The sequence below is a fragment of the Schistocerca serialis genome, chromosome 5 (genome assembly GCF_023864345.2).
Source record: "Schistocerca serialis cubense isolate TAMUIC-IGC-003099 chromosome 5, iqSchSeri2.2, whole genome shotgun sequence".
Classification (NCBI taxonomy): Eukaryota; Metazoa; Arthropoda; class Insecta; order Orthoptera; family Acrididae; genus Schistocerca; species Schistocerca serialis.
The window spans coordinates 107,350,455-107,376,403 of record NC_064642.1 but is presented as its reverse complement, the minus strand read 5'-3'; the positions used below and the strand labels follow the sequence as shown (position 1 = coordinate 107,376,403).

The following is a 25,949-nucleotide window of genomic DNA, read 5'->3' as shown; positions in this document are numbered from 1 at the left end:
ATAAATTTTTTGGTCTGGTTAAAGCCGATGTTCGATAATAGCAGGCTTCTCCTGGGCAGGATGCCTCTTTGTCTGTGCTACTCTACTTTTTATGTCCTCCTTACTTCGTCTGTCATGCGCTTCGATGGTAACAGAGTTCCTTCGTTTCGTCTACTTTGTATTCCCAATTTTGAAATTGGTCGTTGTCTCATTTCTGCTACTCCTCCTAACTTCCGTCTTCCTTCGATTTACTCTCACTCCATATTCTTTACATATTATCCTGATATTTCATTCAACATTCCAAATAAATCTTCTTCATTTTTACTGTGAATGGCAATATAGTTAAAGAATCTTCACTGTGACACATTCATCCTGATTTTTTATTCTATTCTTCCATCTTTCTTTTATTTCCGCCACTGCTTCTTCTACTTATGGGTAAAACAGAAGGAGCGAAAGTCTACATCTCTCGCTTAAGCCATTTTTAATTCGAGCGCTTCGTTCTTCATCTTCCATTCTTATTGTGCCCTCTAAATTTTTGTACAAACTTTGTATACTTACTTTTATTTTTTACAGAATGTTGAACATCTTGCACCATATTACATTCTGGAACGCTTTTCCAGGTCGACAAATCCTCTGATTGCGTCTTTGATTTTTCTCGTCTTGCTTCCATGACCAATGTCAACATCCGAACTGCCTCAGCAGTTTCTATTTCTTACCGATAGCCTTGATTTTCGTCTTCTAAAATATCTTAGTTTTTCTATTCCATTCTTCCGTGTATTATTTCTATCAGTGACTTGGATGCATGAGTTGTGAAGGAGATTGTGGGATAATTCGCTGACTTGTCGGCCCTTTCTATCTTCGAAATTGGGTAGAAGATCTTTATTCGAAAATCTTATGGTATGTCTCTGCACACCAACTTGAATAGTCACTTGTTCGCCAACTCCCCAATGATTTCAGAAACTCCGAATGAATGTTATCCGTTTCTTCTGCCTTATTTTATCGCTAGTCTTCCAAACCTCTGTTAAATTCTAATACCAGATCTCTATGTCTTCGATATCTGCTTCTGTTTCTTCATTAATCACGTCAGCGGACAAGTCGTTCCCCTCGTAAGGCCATAAAATGTATTCTCTCCTCATATATACTCTCCTTTTTACACCTTACATTGGACTTTCATCTCTTTTTTATTGTTGCCGCCTTTGCTTTTAATTTCAGATGAGGTTGTTTTGACTTTTCTACATGCTAAGTCGATCTATCCGGCATCCATTTCTTTTCCGATTTCGTCACACTTTTCCTGCAGCGATTTCGCCTTAGGTTCCCTGCGTTTCATATATGTTTCATTCTTTGGTGATTTATATTTCTGTATTTCTGAATTTCCCTCAACATTTTTGTACTCCATTCTTTCTTCGATCAATTGATGTACTTCTTCTGTCTCCCAGAGTTTCGCCACTACCTTCTTTGTAGCTGTGTTCTCATTCCAAATTACTTGACTCCCATTCAACGTTTAATTTATTTGCCCACTGAGATATTTAATATTGCAGTATCTAATAGCCTCGGTGAACTCCAAGGGCAACTCATCATTCCTTGAACATCAGTATCCCACTTTGCGTATTAGTCTCCTAAACTTCAGCCTGCTCTTCATCATTACTAAATTGTTATTCCAGACTATATGTGTTCATTGGCACACCATGAAATCCAGTATATGGTTTTGGAACGTGTGTCTGACCATAATGTATTTCATCTAGAATCTTCCCACGTCTTGAAACCTTCTCAAAGTGCAGCCACTCCTCCTGTGGTTGTTTAACAAGTGAGTCTGCTATTACTAACCTAAATTTATTGCAGAACTCAGTTAGCCTTTCTCGACTCTCGATCCTATAACCAACGTATATAATGAATAGGAAAAGGGTAAACATGATGGAGGAGAGAGGAGACGTTCTTATTTAGAAGTGATGAGAGAGGGAATAGTGTATAGGCTATTGGTTACACGTGGACGCTAGCTAATGAAGGTAAAGTCATAAGAAAAGCGGGTATTCGTGCAGTAACACGTAGAAAAGATAGGTAAGCTGCTCCCTCACCGTAATGAAGGAGGCGAAAAAGTCAACAGATGGAAGTAATTTAGGCTTATCGATAGTTTAAATTAAGAAATGGAAAGGACATAGGACAGAGCCTCGGATGACACCTGTAGTAGGAAGGAAGGTAAGGTAATTAATATTTATAATAGTGACAATGTATGGAGGATTACATAGTAAGGATCAAATAACAAGACACAGTTTCAAATAGCTGGATATGTTCAGGATCAGAATCAATAAGTACTGCGTGGTTTCCTTTGTAAGTTGACACAACACGAGAAGTAATTCTGAGCTACTGGTAGCACTCAAAAGGCAACAGTTTTAATGGGTCGCTTTATGGAGGACAAACCATTATGCGCTGAAAACCGGCCTGTATCACAGAGAGTGTGGCGATTAATGTTTTTGGACTAAAAATGTACTCATGTGTCACAAAGACAGACATAAAGAAACATAGAGAATGACGTAGTCCACCGGCAACTGCAAATGGCCGGCGACAGAGAGGATCAGTGTGTACTGCAGTAAGTATGGATAGCACTTTGTGTCTTAGCATTTCTTCTTGCAGTTGAACAGCTTCTTAAACGTTACCGAATTTCATTGTTATTTTTACAGGGAAAAAATCTCTTTCATTCTTTGAATAAAATTATGAAACTATGTACCATTAAAGGTAACGGAACGATGGTCATAGGCTGCAGATGTGGCACATAATGTTGAAAGCTGGAAAACACAGGCGAGGTGCGGTGCGTGACGTCAACCCGTATGTTCGCTTGATTACTTCACATATTCGAGAACACCGAATGCCGGATGTAGCGGCAATGTACATGGCCTGATTAAAATGTTCTGTCAGCCGACATGTGATTGTTTCTGTCTTTCTTTCCGGCTAGTTCCGATCACCAGTCTGTTTTCCCTCATACTCATGTTAACATGCCCCGTAAAACAATGTTGAATGGCGTGAGAAACTTTGTCACTCATGACCCAGAAAAAAGATGCCCGTACTGCCCATGTACAGGGTCAATAATAAATTACAGAACTGATGGAAACAGCTGTATCCAATAACAAAACACGTATGTCTTGCTGATAAATAAGTGCCAGCTGGGTATACAGTACGATCTTGTGTCTAGAAACAAATAAATATAAAACAACACGTTCTACCATACATTGTAACGTCTGGGTGAACGTAAGTAAAGTGCATTAAGAAGTTAACACAAAGGCTGCATGATGGCATAAAAGAGTTACAAGGATCAACAGTTTCCTTGTGCAATTCCAGCCTTGTCTTGGTATCATGATCAGTAACTAAGTATATTTGTAAATTATTAATTAGGTTACGGTTTGAAGATACCGCTTCATTTGTTGGGTTCATTTCTTTTTTCAGTACAGCACGGCCGGTTTTGGGATTTTACATGCCCACCATCAGGTGTCGTACTGAAAATGAACAAGAGACCGGATCTAATAATGATTTTTACACGAGGTAGTATATATGAAAAAGCAAAAAAAAATCTACAATAACATTTAATAGTTACATACAAACCTAAGTCAATGGCAAAGCGATAGCAGACAATAATACGAATGACAGTCCGGGGGAAAAAAATTTGCAATGAACACAAGGACACTTACATTTTGTGCTCTGACCCCGAGCGACGTAGTAGAGTATAGGAGCGCAGAACACGGGGTAACGTACACGAACAAGGAAACAAACTGGCAAACCAGACAGGCAAAGGTACTGCCATCTGTTGACGGGAAGAACAACGAGAGACCAACTAGCATGGCCGTTCACAATTTGAATTAGTGAGTTGCATTGAAAAGACAAAAAATTACAAGAAAGTTAAATGAAAAACGTTAAGGGTAAATTATGATCGGTAAAGGAAAAAATTGAACAGGGGCTGTACAGAACTGTAGAGAAACTAACTGAAGGCCGACGACATAGAATTTAGGTACAAACACAATCAAAAACTTTTTTCGATTCTATGAATGGCATACAAGTTTTTAATTTAATGAGGACATTTAAGGTGATTTGGAATAACGTTTCATATTCATGAGTTAAAAGAACATAAACATGTCGTATGTTAAAAGAACGTATACTTACTCCTATGAAAAATCATGTCGCTACTGAACAAAATGGAAGGCAGCAAAAGCTTCACAATGTCAAAAAGTCCTGTACCAATTAAAGCTAGCAGCAATAGCAGTAAAGGGACACATTAAAAGTAGGAGCAATTGAGAAACAGCTATGTAAATGCCGGTGAGTCAACGAGGCTTACGTAATATAAGATGTGAGACAAATTATACGTCATGAATGACAGGGAAATTTCAATTTAGTGAGGACACAGATAACGACGCACAACAATGCCTCGCAGTCATAGAATTAAAAATTTAAAATATGCTGTCTTCTATTAAAAGAGGAAATTTGCAGCTATGTTTAATACATATTGGGTGGACCCTGCAATAGTTACTATAGGAAATGGTGTAATGTACAATAATCAGAAACCAGGAGAAGGAAATGAGGCTGGTTCTGCTTCAAAACAGAAAATTTATTTAAACGGGCTGCTTGCTTCAGCGAAGTTTGCTCATTCAAAATGCCCGGTGTACCACGGTTAATGCAGCGGATAACTCCTATTTATTCAGAAAGATTTAAAAGAAAGCTGTTACGTTGATCATACAGAATGGTGTTTGTATCTGAAATCGTATGACAATAATTCTTCAGGTGTTTAGTGAGGGCGGATTTAGAATTACCGAGATCCTGATGCCGTCTCAAAAGAATGCTAAAGGAACGGCCAGTTTGGCCAATATAAGCGGAAGGATGCAGTAGACACCAGATTCTGCATAGCAATTGACTTCTCTGGTTTCAATAGATATCCGATCTTATTGAGTTATAGAGGAAGGATATACTGCCGTGTTTCTAAGCCATTAGCCAATCCTATAGGAAAAAACATCTACATATGGTGTCATGCAATTTTTTTTTTTTTTTTTTTGGAATTCTCAATACTAGTAGATGACAGGACAATCTGGAACCTATTGTTAGAAGTGACTTTTGTTTGCATTAGGTGGAGAAGAACATCAACAGAGTTTGGCTGGTAGCCATTAGCAAGTGCCATAAATTTAATGATATCCAACTCACGCTGGCAGTTTTGTTTTGAGAGAGGAACTCTAATTGCGCGGTAAAGCACTGCTTTGAATGAACTGAAGAACAGTGAATAAATCCTCTCTGGTTTCCTAAATATATTGGTGTGAACTTTCGTGTCCTGTAACGTGATTTCCAAATACAAAACTGGGAGTCGAAAGCCTACACTGAATCTTTAAGTGCATTTTGCTGAAGTCGTTTTGAAAAAGTCGATGCTGGGCATCAATCCCGTGATACGAAATTATGATGTCATTGACGTGAAGGTGTTGGGGGTGGTTTGAAAAAAGCTGATTTTCACTGTGGTTGATGTAAACTTTAGCTATTACACGTGCAATGAAGATCATATGGCTAACTCATCAGTCAGTACATATACGGTGTTTTTAAAAGCAAAGTAGTTAGCCAGATAAAAATTCTGAAGAAACGAAGGAAATTATTATTTTCTTGTAAATCTAGACGAGAGTTTCCCCAAAAGTTGGATTCAGTAACAAGAATCACCTCTTTAACGGCGATATTCGTATCCTTGCTAGATTTTTTTCACTGCTTACAGTCACTCGTGTGAGGTGTGTAATTAGCTCCTCATTATTATTAATGTCATGATTTAGTTTACAACTCTGGTTTTACACTCCCTTTTTTGGATTTGGAAATTACGTTAGAGTACAGTAAAGTTCGCTTTCATATATTTAGGAAACCAACGACGGCTGGTTCTATTACTGGCTGCTCTTCAGCTCATTCGAAACAGCGAAAAATGGCTGCTCTTCGTGCAATACTTTACCGAATTATTAGAGTCCCTCTCTCAAAGCAAAACTACCAGCATGAGTAGGATATCACTAAACGTATGGCACTTGCTAATGGTTACTAGCTGAACGTTATTGATGTTCACTCCAAAAAAGGCAATCGGAAGTCGCTTCTAGCGATCTGTACCACAACATCTAATAGTAATGATAACCCAAAAAAAAATTTTGGAGGGTCCCATACGCAGATGTCATATCCGATAGGATCGGCTAATGGCTCAGGAAAGAGGACGTTATACCCGTGTTCTATATCACCACTAAGATCTGGCACCTACTGAAGTACCACTAAAACAGAGAAGACACTCGCAACGCGGAATCGGGTGTCTGTCGCATCCAGTGTAGTTAGTGTCCCACCGCCTACATAGGCCAACATGACCGCTCCATTAGCATACACTATAGAGAGCACCAGGACCTTAGAAATTCTAAATCCGCCCTCACTAATCACTTGAAGAATCATAATTATTTCATTTCATTTATAAACACTAACTGCAGCATTTTAAGTAATCAACGAAACGACTTGTTTTAAATCTTTTAGAAGAAATAAAAATTATCCTCAGCATTAACCGTGATCGTCGGACATTTCTAATGAGCAAACTTCGCTTAAGCAAGCAGCCTTTTTGAATAACTTTTCTGTTTTGAAGTAGCGCCCAGCCTCATTTCCTCCTCCTGTTTACTGGTAGTTGTACGTTACACATGTGTACTTCTTAACTGGGTCAGTGTTTTCGCTATTGCTTTGGTGGCCTAATGAAGCTTAGCTATTATAAGGCATGTGCCCATTTTCTATAGTAATGACTGTATGGTCCACCCACGTTCTGTTAAACATAGCTGGAAAGCTCCTCTTTTAATGGAAGTTTGCATATTTATATTTTTTCGTCCTGTGACTGCAGCGCATTATTGTGCGTTATTATCTGTGTCCTCATTAAATGAAAATCTGCCTGTCGTTCTACATATGCAGTCTGTCTCACATCTCATCTCACGTAAACCTCTTTGACTTGCCGTGTGGGTTAGCTGTTTCTGAATTGTTCCTACTTTTATGTGCCCCCTTAGTGTTACTGCTGCTGGCTATTAACTGGTATAGGAGTTTTTTGTCAGTGTGGACTTCAAGCTTTTTCTACCTTCCATTTTGTTTAGTAGCGAGATGCTTCTTTAATAGGAGTGGCACAAGTGTGCGTTCTTTTAACTCATGACTGTTGCACGTTATTCCAGGTTACCGTATGTGTCCCCACTAAATAAAATTTTGCATACCATTCACAGAAAGGAACAATATGTTTCATTGTGTTTTACGGTTTATACATAAACTTTATGTCGTCGGCTTCCAGTTAATTTTACCACTGTTCTGCCCGTGTTCAGTATGTTGCTTTACCACTGATAATGTACTATGAATGCTTTTCATGTAGCTTTCTTGTGGTTTTTTTTTTCCTTTTGAATGTAAATCACTAATTCAAATTGTGAATGGCCGTCAGTACCTTTGCGTCTCTGGTTTACCAATTTGCGTCCGTCTTTCTGTACGCTACTCCGTGCTTTGCGCTCGCTGGTGGTACTCTAAGTATTATATTTGTCCATAAAGACGCTCGGGATCACAGCAGACAGCGTAAATGTCTTGGTTTTCTTCACATATTTCACTAACCAGGCAGTCGTTCGTAGTATTGTCTGGTGTCGCTTTGCCCTTTACTTAGGTTTTACCACACCTATCCCGACAGATGTTTTCTAAAATCTTATACTGAATTTCTATTTTTGCTTTTTCATGTGTACTATCGCGTGTAAAAATTATTGTTAGATTCGGTCTCTTGTGTATTTCCAGTATCACTGCTGATGATGGGCTTGTAAGAGTCCGAAAACGGTCGTGTTTTAAGTACTGAATAATAAATACAAGCTTACAACTGAAGCTGTACATTCAACCTCTACTCCAGCAGGATTGTTTGTTGGTAATTAACGTTTCCGTCTGAGTAGCAAATAACATTTTTCGAACATTTTCGTTCATTGTCAAACCATTGCCTACATTTGAAAGCACAGTGTTAAAACCGAAACTTGAAATACAATTTTTAAAACTTTTTGCACGGATTATAGTAGTGTGATACATAATATATATTAAAAATGTTTCAAAATTCAGTAAAGTAGTTAGCTTATGATATATCTGTAACTTAAAGAATAGTACACCTTTATCAAATGCAGTAACTATGTATTTGGCTGCAACATTACGATCTCTAAAGCACGCAGTATTCGACCACAAAATAAACAACTGAGACCGCCTTTCAAATATTTTGTGTATAAAGAAATAAGGGCGCCTGTCGAATTTTGAATGTGTGAAGACAATCGTAATACAGTCAAATGACGTTTGTTGTACTGGTATGGTGAAAAAACAAATATATTTTTCACAGTGACACTTCACAAATGCACACAAAAAAAAAGCATTCCGTTTTCAGGCCACGAGTGGCCTACCGGGACCATCCGACCGCCGTGTCATCCTCAGTGGAGGATTCGGAGAGGAGGGGCGTGGGGTCAATACACCGCTCTCCCGGTCGTTATGATGGTATTCTTGACCGAAGCAGCTATTATTCGGTCGAGTAGCTCCTCAATTGGCATCACGAGGCTGAGTGCACATATATACACTCCTGGAAATTGAAATAAGAACACCGTGAATTCATTGTCCCAGGAAGGGGAAACTTTATTGACACATTCCTGGGGTCAGATACATCACATGATCACACTGACAGAACCACAGGCACATAGACACAGGCAACACAGCATGCACAATGTCGGCACTAGTACAGTGTATATCCACCTTTCGCAGCAATGCAGGCTGCTATTCTCCCATGGAGACGATCGTAGAGATGCTGGATGTAGTCCTGTGGAACGGCTTGCCATGCCATTTCCACCTGGCGCCTCAGTTGGACCAGCGTTCGTGCTGGACGTGCAGATCGCGTGAGACGACGCTTCATCCAGTCCCAAACATGCTCAATGGGGGACAGATCCGGAGATCTTGCTGGCCACGGTAGTTGACTTACACCTTCTAAAGCACGTTGGGTGGCACGGGATACATGCCGACGTGCATTGTCCTGTTGGAACAGCAAGTTCCCTTGCCGGTCTAGGAATGGTAGAACGATGGGTTCGATGACGGTTTGGATGTACCGTGCACTATTCAGTGTCCCCTCGACGATCACCAGTGGTGTACGGCCAGTGTAGGAGATCGCTCCCCACACCATGATGCCGGGTGTTTGCCCTGTGTGCCTCGGTCGTATGCAGTCCTGATTGTGGCGCTCACCTGCACGGCGCCAAACACGCATACGACCATCATTGGCACCAAGGCAGAAGCGACTCTCATCGCTGAAGACGACACGTCTCCATTCGTCCCTCCATTCACGCCTGTCGCGACACCACTGGAGGCGGGCTACACGATGTTTGGGCGTGAGCGGAAGACGGCCTAACGGTGTGCGGGACCGTAGCCCAGCTTCATGGAGACGGTTGCGAACGGTCCTCGCCGATACCCCAGGAGCCACAGTGTCCCTAATTTGCTGGGGAGTGGCGGTGCGGTCCCCTACGGCACTGCGTAGGATCCTACGGTCTTGGCGTGCATCCGTGCGTCGCTGCGGTCCGGTCCCAGGTCGACGGGCACGTGCACCTTCCGCCGACCACTGGCGACTACATCGATGTACTGTGGAGACCTCACGCCCCACGTGTTGAGCAATTCTGCGGTACGTCCACCCGGCCTCCCGCATGCCCACTATACGCCCTCGCTCAAAGTCCGTCAACTGCACATACGGTTCACGTCCACGCTGTCGCGGCATGCTACCAGTGTTAAAGACTGCGATGGAGCTCCGTATGCCACGGCAAACTGGCTGACACTGACGGCGGCGGTGCACAAATGCTGCGCAGCTAGCGCCATTCGACGGCCAACACCGCGGTTCCTGGTGTGTCCGCTGTGCCGTGCGTGTGATCATTGCTTGTACAGCCCTCTCGCAGTGTCCGGAGCAAGTATGGTGGGTCTGACACACCGGTGTCAATGTGTTCTTTTTTCCATTTCCAGGAGTGTATGATTTAAATGTTTTCTGTAACCTGTGCTCACAAGATGTTTGAAAATACTCTATTTCAAGTTTTGTTAATAACATTGTGCCTTCCAGTGTAGGTAATAGTTTGAAAATGAACGAGGAAGTTAAAAACTAGTCAGTAATAAAAATATTATTTGCAACTCTGACGGAAGCCTTAATAAGTTACAAACAATTTCATTTTCATTATCGATTTGCATATATGATTGGCAGAACAAAGCATTGCATACAGCAATAAAATCATGTAGGTGCAGACGTAAAGTCAGTGTTCAGCGTTCAGGATACCTGGACAACTACCGCCCAATGACCCACACAGACACCCTCGTTGATAGATGTCCACTGCCGTTTGATGGATAGTGTCATGTGGAGAAGTTACCACGCCCTCGATGAAGACCATCGGACCTAATCGGTAATATTCTACACCATCTTAGGTGCAAGGTGGTTATAATTAAGCTGTCGCTACATGGGTCAGTGTATAGGGAAAACTATTTACGGTACGGGTACCACATAGTATAGAAATAATGTTCAGAGTATGCGCTGAAGTATTTACGTTGTTAATAGTGTTGGTCTCACAAGCTTCGACATGGCTGCGAATGGAACAGTGGCCTGAAAATGTAGAATAAATTTCTTTTATTTCGCGTCTATGGCTACAAGCTCGTAGGTCCTCCGACTACCGTTTTCGGTCAGCAGTGACCATCTTTAGATCTTCAACATAATATAGGAAAAACACAATACAACTGGTGGCTTACCTACAGCTGAAAACAGTGACATAGGCCATGATGAAACGTATTACTGACATGCAAGCGAAAACTCTACGATTTAAATAAGACGAGGCCACTAGAGAGTATCAAAATTACTGTCACTTAATATTTTCCCTTTTAACAATATGACTTTTGTCGTCATTGAATGTATTTCGTTTTATTCCTGTAATTATTTTTACACCTTATAAGCGCACTACAGACTTTACTGATTTTATCCCTCTTTTTGTTTTACATTTTACAATTACCATTGAATATACAGGGTGTTTCAAAAATGACCAGCATATTTGAAACGGCAATAAAAACTAAACGAGCAGCGATAGAAATACACCGTTTGTTGCAATATGCTTGGGACAACAGTAGATTTTCAGGCGGACAAACTTTCGAAATTACAGTAGTTACAATTTTCAACAACAGATGGCGCTGCAAGTGATGTGAAAGATATAGAAGACAACGCAGTCTGTGGGTGCGCCATTCTGTACGTCGTCTTTCTGCTGGAAGCGTGAGCTGTTCACAACGTGCAAGTATGCTGTAGACAACATGGTTTATTCCTTAGAACAGAGGATTTTTCTGGTGTTGGAATTCCACCGCCTAGAACACAGTGTTGTTGCAACAAGACGAAGTTTTCAACGGAGGTTTAATGTAACCAAAGGACCGAAAAGCGATACAATAAAGGATCTGTTTGAAAAATTTCAACGGACTGGGAACGTGACGGATGAACATGCTGGAAAGGTAGGGCAACCGCGTACGGCAACCACAGAGGGCAACGCGCAGCTAGTGCAGCAGGTGATCCAACAGCGGCCTCGGGTTTCCGTTCGCCGTGTTGCAGCTGCGGTCCAAATGACGCCAACGTCCACGTATCGTCTCATGCGCCAGAGTTTACACCTCTATCCATACAAAATTCAAACGCGGCAACCCCTCAGCGCCGCTACCATTGCTGCACGAGAGACATTCGCTAACGATATAGTGCACAGGATTGATGACGGCGATATGCATGTGGGCAGCATTTGGTTTACTGACGAAGCTTATTTTTACCTGGACGGCTTCGTCAATAAACAGAACTGGCGCATATGGGGAACCGAAAAGCCCCATGTTGCAGTCCCATTGTCCCTGCATCCTCAAAAAGTACTGGTCTGGGCCGCCATTTCTTCCAAAGGAATCATTGGCCCATTTTTTAGATCCGAAACGATTACTGCATCACGCTATCTGGACATTCTTCGTGAATTTGTGGCGGTACAAACTGCCTTAGACGACACTGCGAACACCCCGTGGTTTATGCAAGATGGTGCCCGGCCACATCGCACGGCCGACGTCTTTAATTTCCTGAATGAATATTTCGATGATCGTGTGATTGTTTTGGGCTATCCGAAACATACAGGAGGCGGCGTGGATTGGCCTCCCTATTCGCCAGACATGAACCCCGGTGACTTCTTTCTGTGGGGACACTTGAAAGACCAGGTGTACCGCCAGAATCCAGAAACAATTGAACAGCTGAAGCAGTACATCGCATCTGCATGTGAAGCCATTCCGCCAGACACGTTGTCAAAGGTTTCAGGTAATTTCATTCAGAGACTACGCCATATTATTGCTACGCATGGTGGATATGTGGAAAATATCGTACTATAGAGTTTCCCAGACCGCAGCGCCATCTGTTGTTGAAAATTGTAACTACTGTAATTTCGAAAGTTTGTCTGTCTGAAAATGTACTGTTGTCCCAAGCATATTGCAACAAACGGTGTATTTCTATCGCTGCTCGTTTAGTTTTTATTGCCGTTTCAAATACACCGGTCATTTTTGAAACATCCTGTATGTACGCCTACAGTAGCGGCATCTGGCGAACTTGCGACACAAACATTTTGTGGCCTGTGCGGCAGTTTCTTTTGAACAAAAGCGCTGCTGACAAGACGACTCCTGTATAAACTATAAGTAATATATCTGTGACGATGCTGACGCTGATTTTGTGTTTAGCATTTGACGATGCAACGTTGGCTGCAGTATATTAGGATACTTTTCTTATGAAACAGAGGTGCCTCGTTTCATTTAAAGCGCACAATTTTCACGTCTATGCCAGTAGTACTTTCCATCATGGCCTGTTCTATTGTTTGAAGCTGTAGGCAATCAACTAGTTGTGTGTTTTTTCTATACTTTGCTGCAGATCTGATGACGGTCATTGCTGACCGAAACCGGTAGTCTGAGGACCTATACGTTTGTGACCACGGACGTGAAATAAAAGAAATTTAGTAGTCTAGTATCATGACTTGCCGTAACTGGTGAGGACACGTTGAGCAGGGCTTTTCTCGCTTAGCTGTTTTATCAAAACCACAGCAATAGTGTAGCTGCTATTGGCCGGTATCGATGAATTAAAGGAATACGAAGAGGTCCTCTTTCCGCACCAAGATTGAGGAACATGCTTCGGAAGTTCGAATTAACTGGTGATTTTGGGATTGCTCCCGAGAGAGGCCGACGGCCAATAGCCCAACAATTGTTGACGAAGTTGCTGTTGTCACGGCTGAGCATGCTGGACGCAATGTGCTATCTTCAAACAGCGAGCCTTGTCACGACAGTTGAACATTCCCCGGTCCACCGTTCAAAAAGTCAGTGGACAATTACTGTGAAATGGTATCTAGTGGAGTTCCAGGCTTTCGTGCACACTGAGCTACGTTTGTAACCCGAAACGTCAGCATGGTATGCAATTAATAAAGGTTAGACTCCCATGTGGAAATTAAAATGTGTTTCTTTCAGCGGTTTACTCGTTATTTCTGTTCCGCATGTACTCAGAAATGTTTCCACAAAATATCACTTTCATAGTCGTTTTTCATGGCGGTCCTCTCAAGTAGCGACGTTTAATCATAAGCACCCTGTACCTACATCTACGTCTACATTTATACTCGGCGAGGCACCCAACGGTGTGAGGCGGCGGGCACTCTACGTGCCACTGTCATTACCTCCCTTTCCTGTTCCTGTCGCGTATGGTTCGCGGGAAGAACGACTGCCGGAAAGCCTCCGTGCGCGCTCGAACCTCTCTAATTATACATTCGTGATCTCCTCGGGAGGTATAAGTTGGGGGAAACAATATATTCGATACCTCATCCAGAAACGCACCCTCTCGAAACCTGGACAGCAAGCTACACTGCGATGCAGAGCGCCTCTCTTGCAAAGTCTGTCACTTGAGTTTGCAAAACATCTCCGTAATGCTATCACACTTACCAAATAACCCTGTGACGAAACGCGCCGCTCTTCTTTGGATCTTCTCTATCTCCTCTGTCAACCCGACCTGGTACGTATCCCACAATGATGAGCAATACTCAAGCAAAGGTCGAACGAGTGTTTTGTAAGCCACCTCCTTTGTTTATGAAGTACATTTTCTAAGGACTCTCCCAATGAATTTCAACCTGGCACCCGCCGTATCAACAATTAATTTTATATGACCATTCCACTTCAAATCGTTCCGTACGCATACTCCCAGATATTTTACAGAAGTAACTGCTATCAGTGTTTGTTCCGCTAACACATAATCATACAATAAAGGATCTTTCTTTCTATGTATTCGCAATACATTACATTTGTCTATGTTAAGGGTCAGTTGCCACTCCCTGCTCCCTGCATCTGGAAGAAACTGCATGGCGCGGCGTAGAGCGGTCTCGCGGCCGACTTACCACCGAAGGCGATGCATCGCAGGTGCAGCGTGTCGCCCTCTGAGAAGGGCCCGGCTACGGAGGTGAACCTGTGGCCGGCGTCGTCCTCGATCAACAGTCGCGTCGGAGGCACTGCAGCAGAAAATTAGTGGCCGTCACGTCTCAGTTGCGTGGCAACCTGAATCTAAAGCCCTAGCCACAACTCAAGGAACTCAAGTCAACACATACACCCACATACGCACACACACACACTCACACACACACACACACACACACACACACACACACACACACACACTGCTACTTGCAAGCAAGTGTAATTTACAAACAAAAGTGTCTCATACAACTCTTCGACTTATCCCTGAACAGTACCAAGTTGAATGAATGTCATTTCCATTTAAACTGCCGGCCGCTGTGGCCGAGTGGTTCTAGGCGCTTCAGTCCGGGACCGCTCTGCTGCTACGGTCGCAGGTTCGAATCGTGCCTTGGGCATGGATGTGTGTGATGTCAAATGGTTCAAATGGCTCTGAGCACTATGGGACTTAACTGCTGAGGTCATCAGTCCCCTAGAACTTAGAGCTACTTAAACCTAACAAACCTAAGGACATCACACACGTCCATGCCCGAGACAGGATTCGAACCTGCGACCGTAGCGGTCGCGCAGTTCCAGACAGTAGCGCCTAGAACCGCTCGGCCACTCTGGCAGGCCCTGCGTGATGTCCTTATGTTAGTTTAAAGTAGTTCCAAGTCTAGGGGACTGATGACCTCAGATGTTATATCTTATAGTACTTAGAGCAATTTTGGACCATTTAAACTCACCGGGCAAAGCAATAGCATCAGCTAAAAGGAGCAAACTACTTTGCAGAATCCTGTGCGCTGGGTGATCACGTGACCCACAACCACTCATGACATTCAGTCAAACTAAGTGATGTGTTCCACTAGAAGCCATGTAACACAGAACAGTGGTCGATAAAAGACCCTAACAGATAATGGCCGGAAAAGTTTACAGCTTTCTCAAGAAGAACCCAGCATGACTTGCTAATGCCACTGAATGTTAGTCAATTTCAATAATTTTCAGAACGAAGTTCATGGCTTTTAGAAAATAAACTGATGCTAAACTACAGTTAGACTCCGTTTTTGCAGCTTCTAAGCACAATTCAAAAAAGCCCGACTTTTTAATTTCACAGAATGGGCATATGATTAGTGAAACTGAACACTTAAAATTCCTTTTTGTTCGGACAGATAGTAAACTGTCGCGGAAAGCCCAAGTTCTAGATCTTGTTCAAAGATTTAACGCTGCCATTTTTACTATTCTAACGGTATCTGAAGTAAGTGACATTCTGCAAGAAAAGTAGTCTACTTCATTTTCATTCGGTTATGGAGCACGGTACTATATTTTGGAGTAACTTCCAATTCTCTAAAGGTATTTCTGGCTCAGAAGCCAGCGGTTCGGTCAATAAGTGGTGTAAGTTCGCGAACCTTTTGTCGACCCCCGTTCTTTAGTCTGGGTAATCTGACATCGGCCTCTCAATATATGTATATTGCAGCTTTCACTTGGTTAATACTATGCAGAAATCCAATCTGAAATTGTATCACACTTCCCTGACTCTTGTGCAGAACGGCATGCAGTATATCTACATCTACATCTACATCTACATGGATACTCTGCAAATTACATTTAAGTGTCTGGCAGAGGGTTCATCGAACCACCTTCACCATTCTCTATTATTCCAGTCTCGTATAGCGCGCGGAAAGAATGAACACCTACATCTTTCCGTACGAACTTTGATTTCCCTTATTTTATCGTGGTGTTCGTTCCTCCCTATGTAGGTCGGTATCAACAAAATATCTTCGCATTCGAAGGAGAAAGTTGGTGATTGGAATTTCGTGAGAACATTGCGTCGCAACGAAACACGCCTTTCTTTTAATGATTTCCAGCCCAAACCCTGTATCATTCCTGTGACACTCTCCCATATTTCGCAATAATACAAAACGTGCTGCCTCTCTTTGAACTTTTCCGATGTACTCCGTCAGTCCTATCTGGTAAGGATCCCACACCGCGCAGCAGTATTCTAAAAGAGGACGGAGAAGTATAGTGTAGGCAGTAGAGTCCTGCATGACCGAGTAAGCGAGCACAAAATTCGAGGTGGGGCGAGCACACCCTAACTGGATAGGCTGCCGGCACAAGTTCTAGTGACCGAGCACAGAAGCCCGGACCGAATACGTAGCACATTACTTCAAACACATTACACATGTCATTATCCGTGTGAGACTGCAGCCAGTACGGGTTTCTCACTTGTGGTGTCTCTCTCTCTGCAATCATGCAGCGCGAGGAAGCTAGTGCAGTAAGACGTAAGACTGAAACCAATGTTTACACATTGCAGAAAAGGGAAGGTCTAAAAAGCCAAGTATGGAGTACATTTCTGTTGGTTGTAGACGAAAACAGTGCGTCTACTGGGTACGTATCGTGTATAAACTGCTCCACATTATTGTGTTTCCAGTCGGGAACCACTCATTTAAAGAAACACAGTTGCAAGAAACCTCGCAAAGATACAGCTCCTTCAGGGATACTGACAGTAATAAAATATAGTATTACAGCAATGTGTGCTAAATATATGAGAGCTTTTAATGCTGTTTCCGGTGAAGGTTTCAGAGAACTGCGGCAAGAATTAATACATCTAGGTGCGCATTACAGAGACGTTAACTTGGCAGATGTCATGGCACATCCCTCTACTATAAACAGACATGTCAAAGAACAAGCTGATACAATAATAAACAGCATATTCCATTCTGTTATCGCGGAAGTTATTAATAAAACATGTGCTGCGACAGTTCATGTGTAGGCTGATTCGTAAAATCGCGGGCATCATTTGACTCTTACAACACATTACATTAACACAGATTGGTCTATTGTGAACAGTGTTTTATTTACCACAAAATTCCCGGAAGTTAAGAAGACGGGAGTAAATATTATGAAAGAAATAGAAGAGATGATGGCTGATTGGGACATTTTGCTGGCCATGTTGCACAGTTTTGTTTTTATATCCGACTAGGGTGCCAATGTAATAAAGGCTTTGGAAAATCATGAAAGGATTCCTTGTGCTGCTCATTGTATAAACGTAGCACTTAGCCATACTTTCGATGAAGGTAACTTCTTGTTAAATCATGCCACGAACATCGCATCAACAGTAAATACTGCAAAATGCATTGTAAGGTACACTAAGAAAAGTGGCCTCTGCTCGTCTTTGAAATCAGCGTTGAAACAAGAGGTCTGCACACGCTAGAACAGCTTCTACACTACGCTGGAATCCTTACGCACTTAGTATAACGAAGTTGCTGCTTTGCTGACGGAAAAGGACTGCGCTTACAGGCTGAAAAATTGCGCATTTTCTGAGACCATTTAAAGAGGCCACAGATGAATTACAAGGCGAAAAAGAACCGACAATCCAGTTAGTTCTTCTTTGGTTTCTAAAACTGCAACAAATTTGCAGTGTCAATGACACTGACTGTCAGGTGAGTAATTACTGCAGTTAAAAGCACTGTTATGATACGCTATAGATTTATCATTAACTAGCGTAATTGATGGGTACTAACAGATATGTATTTTTTAACAGGAGGTACAAAGGATTAAAAATCAAGCTTTGACTTTCGTTTGTGAGAAGATTGTCATCACTTCCAGACATAAAATTGCTATGTTTCATTGGCCGTCTTTCTGTGATATTAATATGCTTGAAATAAATGAAAAGCAGGAAATTGTTAGTAATGTGCGACAAATGTGTGCTTCTTGCTCAGGTACAACATGCACTCATTAAAATAATCGTTTTTGCATATTTAGTGGATAGTCTATTATATAAAGAAACGGTTCAAATGGCTCTGAGCACTATGCGACTTAACATCAGAGGTCATCAGTCGCCTAGAACTTAGAACTAATTAAACCTAACTAACCTAAGGACATCACACACATCCATGCCCGAGGCAGGATTCGAACCTGCGACCATAGCGGTCACGCGGTTCCAGACTGAAGCGCCTAGAACCGCACGGCCACATCGGCCGTCTAGAGAAACGGGAATGTTATGATTCGTATAATATTTCATTAACGTAAAACACCTCGTTTTTAGAGGAACGTTTCGATGATTTCCACATCAGTTCTGTATTACTTGTCTCCTTTGTTTATTGTCGTAGATCCTTCAAATACTGTGTCATCACCACCCAGAAAGAGAGATCGTTTCAAGGAATGGAGGAACAACAGATCATCAGCAGCCGATGAAGTAGATCTCTACATTTTATTGCACCCCGGAGATGATGATGACATCTTAAAGCGGTGTAGCAGACACGAAACAGATCTGCAGGACTGGCTGCAGTTGCAAGGCATGTTTTACGTATCCAGCAACAAGTACATCTAGCGAAAGATGCTTTAGTAAAGCCGGCATGTTACCAACAAACCGCCGCAGCCAATTAAATCCGGAACGCGTTAGTGATATACTGCTGATCAACAATAACTATATTTTTGTTTCTGTCGCAGACAAGTGAAAAGTATGACAACTTAGTCTGTAAACGTTTAATGTTCTTTGTGTGCTTTCTTTATGAAGATGGTTGTCTTCTAAATCTCAGGGACAGCACTTATTTAATGTTTCCTATTATTGAAAGGAAAAATATATCTACTGTTTGGAAATGAGACTCGTCTTCTATCCGAGATAGAGAGGCCTTGGATTTGTACAGTCCAGTGCAGCGAGCCAGGGCGAGGCGAGGTGGAAGTCAGCGGTGACCAGTCATGCTCGGTTATCCGCGTGTCCGGAATCCGGACAACAGACATGGGGCGAGTACGTGACCGAGCCGAGTCGTATGGGACCGGACACGAACGGCTCGGTCCCTCCGTCAACAGGCGAGCAGTGACCGGTCAAACACTGAGCGTTGCAGCACTCTAGTAGGCAGTCTCCTTAGTAGACCTGTTACATCTTCAAGTGACCTGCCAATAAAACGCTGTCTTTGGTTAGACGTCCCCACAACATTTTCTATGTGCTCTTTCCAATTTACGTTGTTCGTAATTGTGTTACGTAGTCATTTAGTTGAATTTAGATTAGACTGATTTATCGTGTAACCGAAGTTTAACGAGTTCCTTTTAGCACTCGTGTGGGTGACCTCACACTTTTCTTTATTTAGCGTCAACTGCCACTTTTCACACCATTCGGATATTTTTTCTAAATCATGTTGCAGTTTGTTTTGATCTTCTGATGACTTTATCACTCGACAAACGACAGCGTCATCTGCAAACAACCAAGGATGGCTGCTCAGATTGTCTCCCAATTCGTTTATATAGATAAGAAACTACCTTGGGGAACGCCAAAAATCTCTTTTGTTTTACATGATGACTTTCCGTCAGTTACTACGAACTGTGACCTCTCTGACAGGAAATCACAAATCCAATCCCATAACTGAGACGATATTCCATAAGCAAGCAATATCACTACGAGCCGCTTGTGTGGGACAATGTAAAAAGCCTTCCGGAAATCCAAAATTACGGAATAGATCTGAAATCTATTGTCAATAGCACTCAACACTTCAGGTGAATACAGAGCTAGTTGTGTTTCACAGGAACGACGTTTTCTAAACCCATGTTGACTGTGTGTCAATAGACAGTTTCCTTAGAGGTAATTCAGAATGTTCGAACACAATATATGTTCCAAAATCCTGCTGCATATCGACGTTAACTATATGGGCCTGTCATTTAGTGGATTACTCGTACTACCTTTCTTGAATATTGGTGTGACCTGTGCAATTTTCCAGTCTTTGGGTACGGATCTTTCGTCGAGCGAACGATTGTATATGATTGTTAAGTATGGAGCTAATGCATCAGCATACTCCGAAAGGAACCTAATTGGTATACAGTTTGGACCAGAAGTCTTCCTTTTATTAAGTAATTTAAGTTGCTTCGCTACTCCGAGGATATTTACTTCCACGTTACTCATTTTGGCAGCTGTTCTCGATTCGAATTCTGGAATATTTACTTCGTCTTATTTTGTGAAGGCATTTCGGAAGGCTGTGTTTAATAACTCTGCATTGGCGCCACTGTCCACTTTTCATAAGCTAACACAAGAATTTAAAAATTTCAGGAGTAATCCACGCGCTTTCAATTCGGAACGGAAGAGTTTCCTCCTCGGTCACTCCCCCCATTCTGTCGAGGAATTCCTTGAAAAATTAAGGTGATGCCTGTGTTATATTGTTGACTGCGTTTACATAAGCTTCTTCCTTGTCTTCTTTTGGATTCTATCTGTTACTCCTTTTATGTTGTAATTTCCTGTTGGACACGTACCATGACTTTGGAGATTTGCTCCTCAGTTTCACCCTACGGAAATAGAAGTATAAAACAAAGAAAATAAAAAAAAAACATTGGGAAGAGGATTATGTGCAATGAACGGTTCGAATCAGGACCTCCCAAAAGAACATTACTAACAGCGTTATGTAAGAAATAATGCCTCAATTGGCAGATGCCATGCTATTCCACATCCTAATTCAAGCCAAAGTCTGTCCAGCAAAACCTTGTCGCGCCAACAGGATGCCGTTTAAAAAACGAGGTTCTGGCGACGCATAACTGCGTGCGGCGTGGTCAAGAACAGGTGCCATCAACGCAGCGCCGTGCAGCCCAATGAGACGAAGAAATGTGGCGTTCGAGTCAAATATTTTTTTTTCCAGTTAAAGCTTCAAATTTAATCATATTATATCTAAAAATTCTGTAACTTGTATATTTTCTTGTGTTACTACTACTTTTATTTAGAAATTAAGACATAACATGAGCTTCTTACAGACGTAAACCAAAGTAATTCGTCCATGATACAAATAAAGTTAACAGAAAATAATACTGGATCCACTAACATCGTCTCTCTCCAGTGAGGAACAAAAAACACAACAGGTAAGCTACACCAGATTGCAGATTATGCTACGCACAGTAGCTCCATTCTGTACTTATGACGTCGAGGCTTATCGTCATAGAGGCGGTACGTACACGTACGAATAACTTTCCCTTTAGAGATGTTCAAAGCGACCACCTAGTATTTGGAAGTTCTTTACCACTTGCTGAATCGTAATTTGTTGTACGCTACACAACACACCTGCATGCACCACTGCCGAAGCGGCAGGCACGGGAGCTCTTAGGTCGTGTACATCTATGGCAGGAGTACTATAAACTTGTTTCTTTAAGGAGAAGTTTACTATCTTTTGGTTCAAAAATCGATTTTTTTTAAATTGCATTTTTGGATCCATAAAAGTGTTTAGAATCCACCCCTGAAACGATTTTCCCGAAGTAGGAACGGAAATGTTTGTTATTCGCGGTTGAACAAAAAACGCACCTGCCTGAAATCGGCCTTCTTCACGTACCAGTTTTTTTTTGTTTTTTCGGAGGACGAGTTACTTTGCCGGTGCTTGGGAGGAAACACACAAAATTAAAATGAAAGTTTGAACGCGTGTGTCTGGAATTTAGCCCCCAAGCATTTGCATTCTGGTGCGAATACTGTGGAGATTGTGACTTTCCTGGCAGTGAACAGCTTCAGCGAAGTGTATTCAGCAATTCTGAAGACAATGAAAACGATGGACGTCACCCTGGGACTCTATACGACGCAGTTCGCCAAGCATTCAGACCACCACATGTTTCAAGCGGCCGAAAACCGACCGGCCGTACGAGCGCCTGTGGAGCAGGGCAGTATGGCCCAGATCGAGCAGAACGCCCTCTGCGAGGAAGAGGAAGGACTAGTTTATGGACCAGGAATAGCATATTGAACGTACGTAGTATAATGTTGCATTTACATGTAGTCAAAACTTCAAACGCGTTTTTCTGGAAATGACGTTTCTTTTATCGCGCGGTATGGAAACTACAAACCTACTCAATCTATTGGCATAATTCTTTGTTTCCGACGAACGTAACTAAATTGTATAGGAGTTGTACCACTTTTATTCCGATCTATCAAACAGAAATATTTTTACTTGGCCGACGAAGTCGAAAAATCGATGAAAAAACCCTGTTTCTCTTCAAATGGTCGCCATTTTGTTTCCTATGGTCCAAATAACTTAAGCGAGGTACAACTTCAAAAGATTCTTATATACTTCGCTAACGTCAACTCAATTTTGATTTCAGACGAGACGGCTGACCTGTGACACACCGCGAGTGGAGGTCTACATCGAAATTTTGTTTCGTTCCTGCAGCACTTCCGCCTTTACTCTTCGACATTTCCGGTCGACAAAATTCCAGTTTGTAGAGGACGTATCAATAAAGATTTTGAGCAAATTGGACATTCATATCTATAACACATCCCGAGAAAAAAATTCTCAAGGAACATGCTTTTTTCGGGCCAAAGATAGTAAAGCTCCCCTTAAATGTTTCTGCATGTAAAAATCTAGTGGATTATACGGGGAGCGTGGAGCGCATAACGTTTGACCTCTATGACCAATTTATTTCCCTGGAAGACTTAAATGGTTACGCACATTCATTCCAAAGTGTGGCGATGCACCATCATACTGAAAACATAGCTGTCGCCGAGCACCAGGTTAGAAGTTTTCTAATGCGTCAAGCGAAGTATTGAAAAGGAACGTACGATACATGGCGCATTAAACTTGTCCGGCAATAGGGAAGGGTGCCAAAGCATTCCTCTCACGATATCATCCCACAGATTTATTCTAAAGCATGACTGGGAGTCACATTCATGGATGACACGTACGTTGTGTTACGAGCAATAATGACTGTTGAAGCGGTTGAAAACGTATTCACGAGTGAAGCTAGATTCTTCATTCCATATCAAATTATTTATAAAATGTTCATTATCTTCCACTTGACACGAAACCCAATCACAAAATTGTACCTCGAATTCAGTCTTCTGACCAATGGTGTTGAGTTAACGCGTAAAGATAATGGATGCAGTTCTACGTCGTGAAACTAACAACTAGCCTTTCAGATATCTGGAACTGCCTTGCAGTACCACGGGTACTTCGACGAGGTTACTGGCGTACGTCTAGTGCTTTGACGGCAACTGTCCACTGTACACACATCAAAAAATGTTTTGCATCACCTCGGTTCCGCAAATTCCGGAACCCGTACAGAAAATTGGAATAGAGATCAACATAAAGATCAATTCCGCCCTTTCTATTGCTCATAAAAACTACACATTGCATGTTGCACCACCATACAGCGAGGTCTTCAGAGGTGGTGATCCTGATTGCTGTACACACCGGTACCTCTAATACCTAGTACCACGTCCTCTTGCACTGATGCATGCCTGTATTCGTCGTGGCATACTATCCACAAGTTCATCAACGTACTGTTTGTCCACATTGTCCCACTCCAGAGCGACGTTTCGGCGTAGATACTTCAAAGGGGTTGGTGGGTCACGTCGTCCATAAACAGCCGTTTTCAATCTATCCCAGGCATGTTCGATAGGGTTCATGTCTGGACATGCTGGCCACTCTAGTCGAGCGATGTCGCTATCCCGAAGGAAGTCGTTCACAAGATGTGCACTATGGGGGCGCGAAATGTCGCCAATATGCTGCCGATATGGTTGCCGCTATCGGTCGGAGGATGGCATTCACACATCGTACAGCTGTTGCGGCCCATGCCGTGACCACCAGCGGTGTACGTCGGCCCTACATAATGTCATCCCAACACAGCAGGGAACCTCCACCTTGTTGCACTCGCTGGACAGTGTGTCTAAGGAGTTCAGCCTGACCTGTCGTAACACGACGTCCTGTGGCTGCACGAAAAGCATTATTCAATATGGTGGCGTTGCTGTCAGGGTTCCTCCGAGCCGTAATCCGCAGGCAGCTGTCATCCACTGCAGTAGTAGCCCTTGGGCGGCCTGAGAGAGGCATGTCGTCGACAGTTCCTGTCTCTTTGTGTCTCCTCTATGTCCGAACAACACCGCTTTGGTTCACTCCGAGAAGCCTAGACACTTCTCTTGTTGAGAGCCCTTCCTGTCACAAAGTAACAATGCGGACGCGATCGAACCGCGGTATTGACCGTCTAGGTATGGTTGAACTACAGACAACACGAACCGTGTATCTACTTCCCAGTGGAATGACTGGAACTGATCGGCTGTTGGACCACCTCCGTCTAATAGGCGGTGCTCATGGCTGGTTGTTTACATCTTTGGGTGAGTTTAGTGACACCTCTGAAGAGTCAAAGGGACTGTGTCTGTGATACAATATCCACAGTCAATGTCTATCTTCAGGAATTCTCGGAACTGGGGGATGCAAAACTTTTTTTGATGTGTATACATGGATGAAAATTTCTCGAAGGTGTTGCTCCAGACTACGAAAACCATTCTTATCGGGACTTCGCCTTTATGACTACCATGCAACATAAGCACAAGCAGCAGCAGCTACGTTATCGAATGCACGCAGCTACAAAATCATATCGACGTATTCATCGTAGGTCTGACGTCCCTACAATTTTCTCAGTAAACTACCACGGCTGGCACGGTGGTACGGTGTGGTACACGCTACTCTGTACATTCTGGTGAGCTACACGATGTGTTAGTGTTGCCAGCTTCTCGTTTTCATACATGTTTTCAAAATGCACCCAATCTGATTTTGCCATTTCATACATGTTTGCAAAATGCACCCACTCTGATTTTACCAGGTAAACTTTTGTCTTCAATGTGCATGAGAAATCACATATCGACCTCCGAGTGCGCCAATTTTTCTTCACGCTGTATGGAGGTGCACGTCATATCATAGAAACAATGTACTAGATACCTGTTTCCACTCACCGGAATGTCTTATTGCAATATTGTCTGGGGTAACTGCTCATTGGGGTACAAAATTATTTCTTTCACAGATGCCTGTATAAGGGGAAACTGTAGCGTCCCCAAAGAACCTCTTGTTGACGTATATTTAAACAGTTGGTCATACTGGTAACATCCCTTTTGTACATTTACCCCCTCATAAAATTCGTTGTCAATTACCAGTCACAGTTTGAGTATTACAGTAACATTTATCATCATAACGCTAGAAGGAGAAATGATATACGCTATCAACCAGAGAGCCTATCGAGACCTACGAATGCAACTGCTAGGATTCTACTGGAAAAAAATTAAAAAATCAGTCATAGAAGTGAACTAGCTGAGGAGATTGTGTAGGATGTCTCGGCGTCACCACGTAACATATACAATTAGAAAAATGACATAGACTCAACAAAGCATCACAAATAGAAAGGCAGCTCGCCTAGTATGGTCACAGAAAACGAATGACAGGTGCAAAATGTGACCTTGAGGTACCATCCGCGGGGAACAAAGAGGAGAGGGACGCCAGAGGCTGCCCGGTTAGAGGGGATAAAAGAGGTCACGAAAGAGCAGAAAAATAAAAGAAGGCGACGAAGCATGCCCAGGTGGAAACCGTTTTCTTCACTTATGTGGGATGCGGCGGCAGCTGTAAGAACCGCACAGGAAGAAGATCACACATTTATCCATCACACAGCCTACAGAAAGGACTTTGACCTTCGCCGTAAAAATGTTTGACCAACTACCCAGTAATATAACAGTCGAATGAATAACAAAATTAGCTTTAGACCCAAACTAAAATCATATT

At 42.5% G+C, this 25,949-nt stretch overlaps 1 protein-coding gene across 1 annotated transcript in view; it reads right to left on the bottom strand.

Moving 5' to 3' along the window:
* LOC126481773 (hemicentin-2-like) overlaps positions 1 to 25,949 on the bottom strand; it is a 705,691-nt gene that overhangs the window by 220,757 nt on the left and 458,985 nt on the right. Inside the window, exon 4 of the mRNA XM_050105728.1 lies at positions 14,406 to 14,516. Coding sequence (XP_049961685.1) covers positions 14,406 to 14,516 — 111 coding nt within the window. The remainder of the gene's footprint in view (positions 1 to 14,405; positions 14,517 to 25,949) is intronic.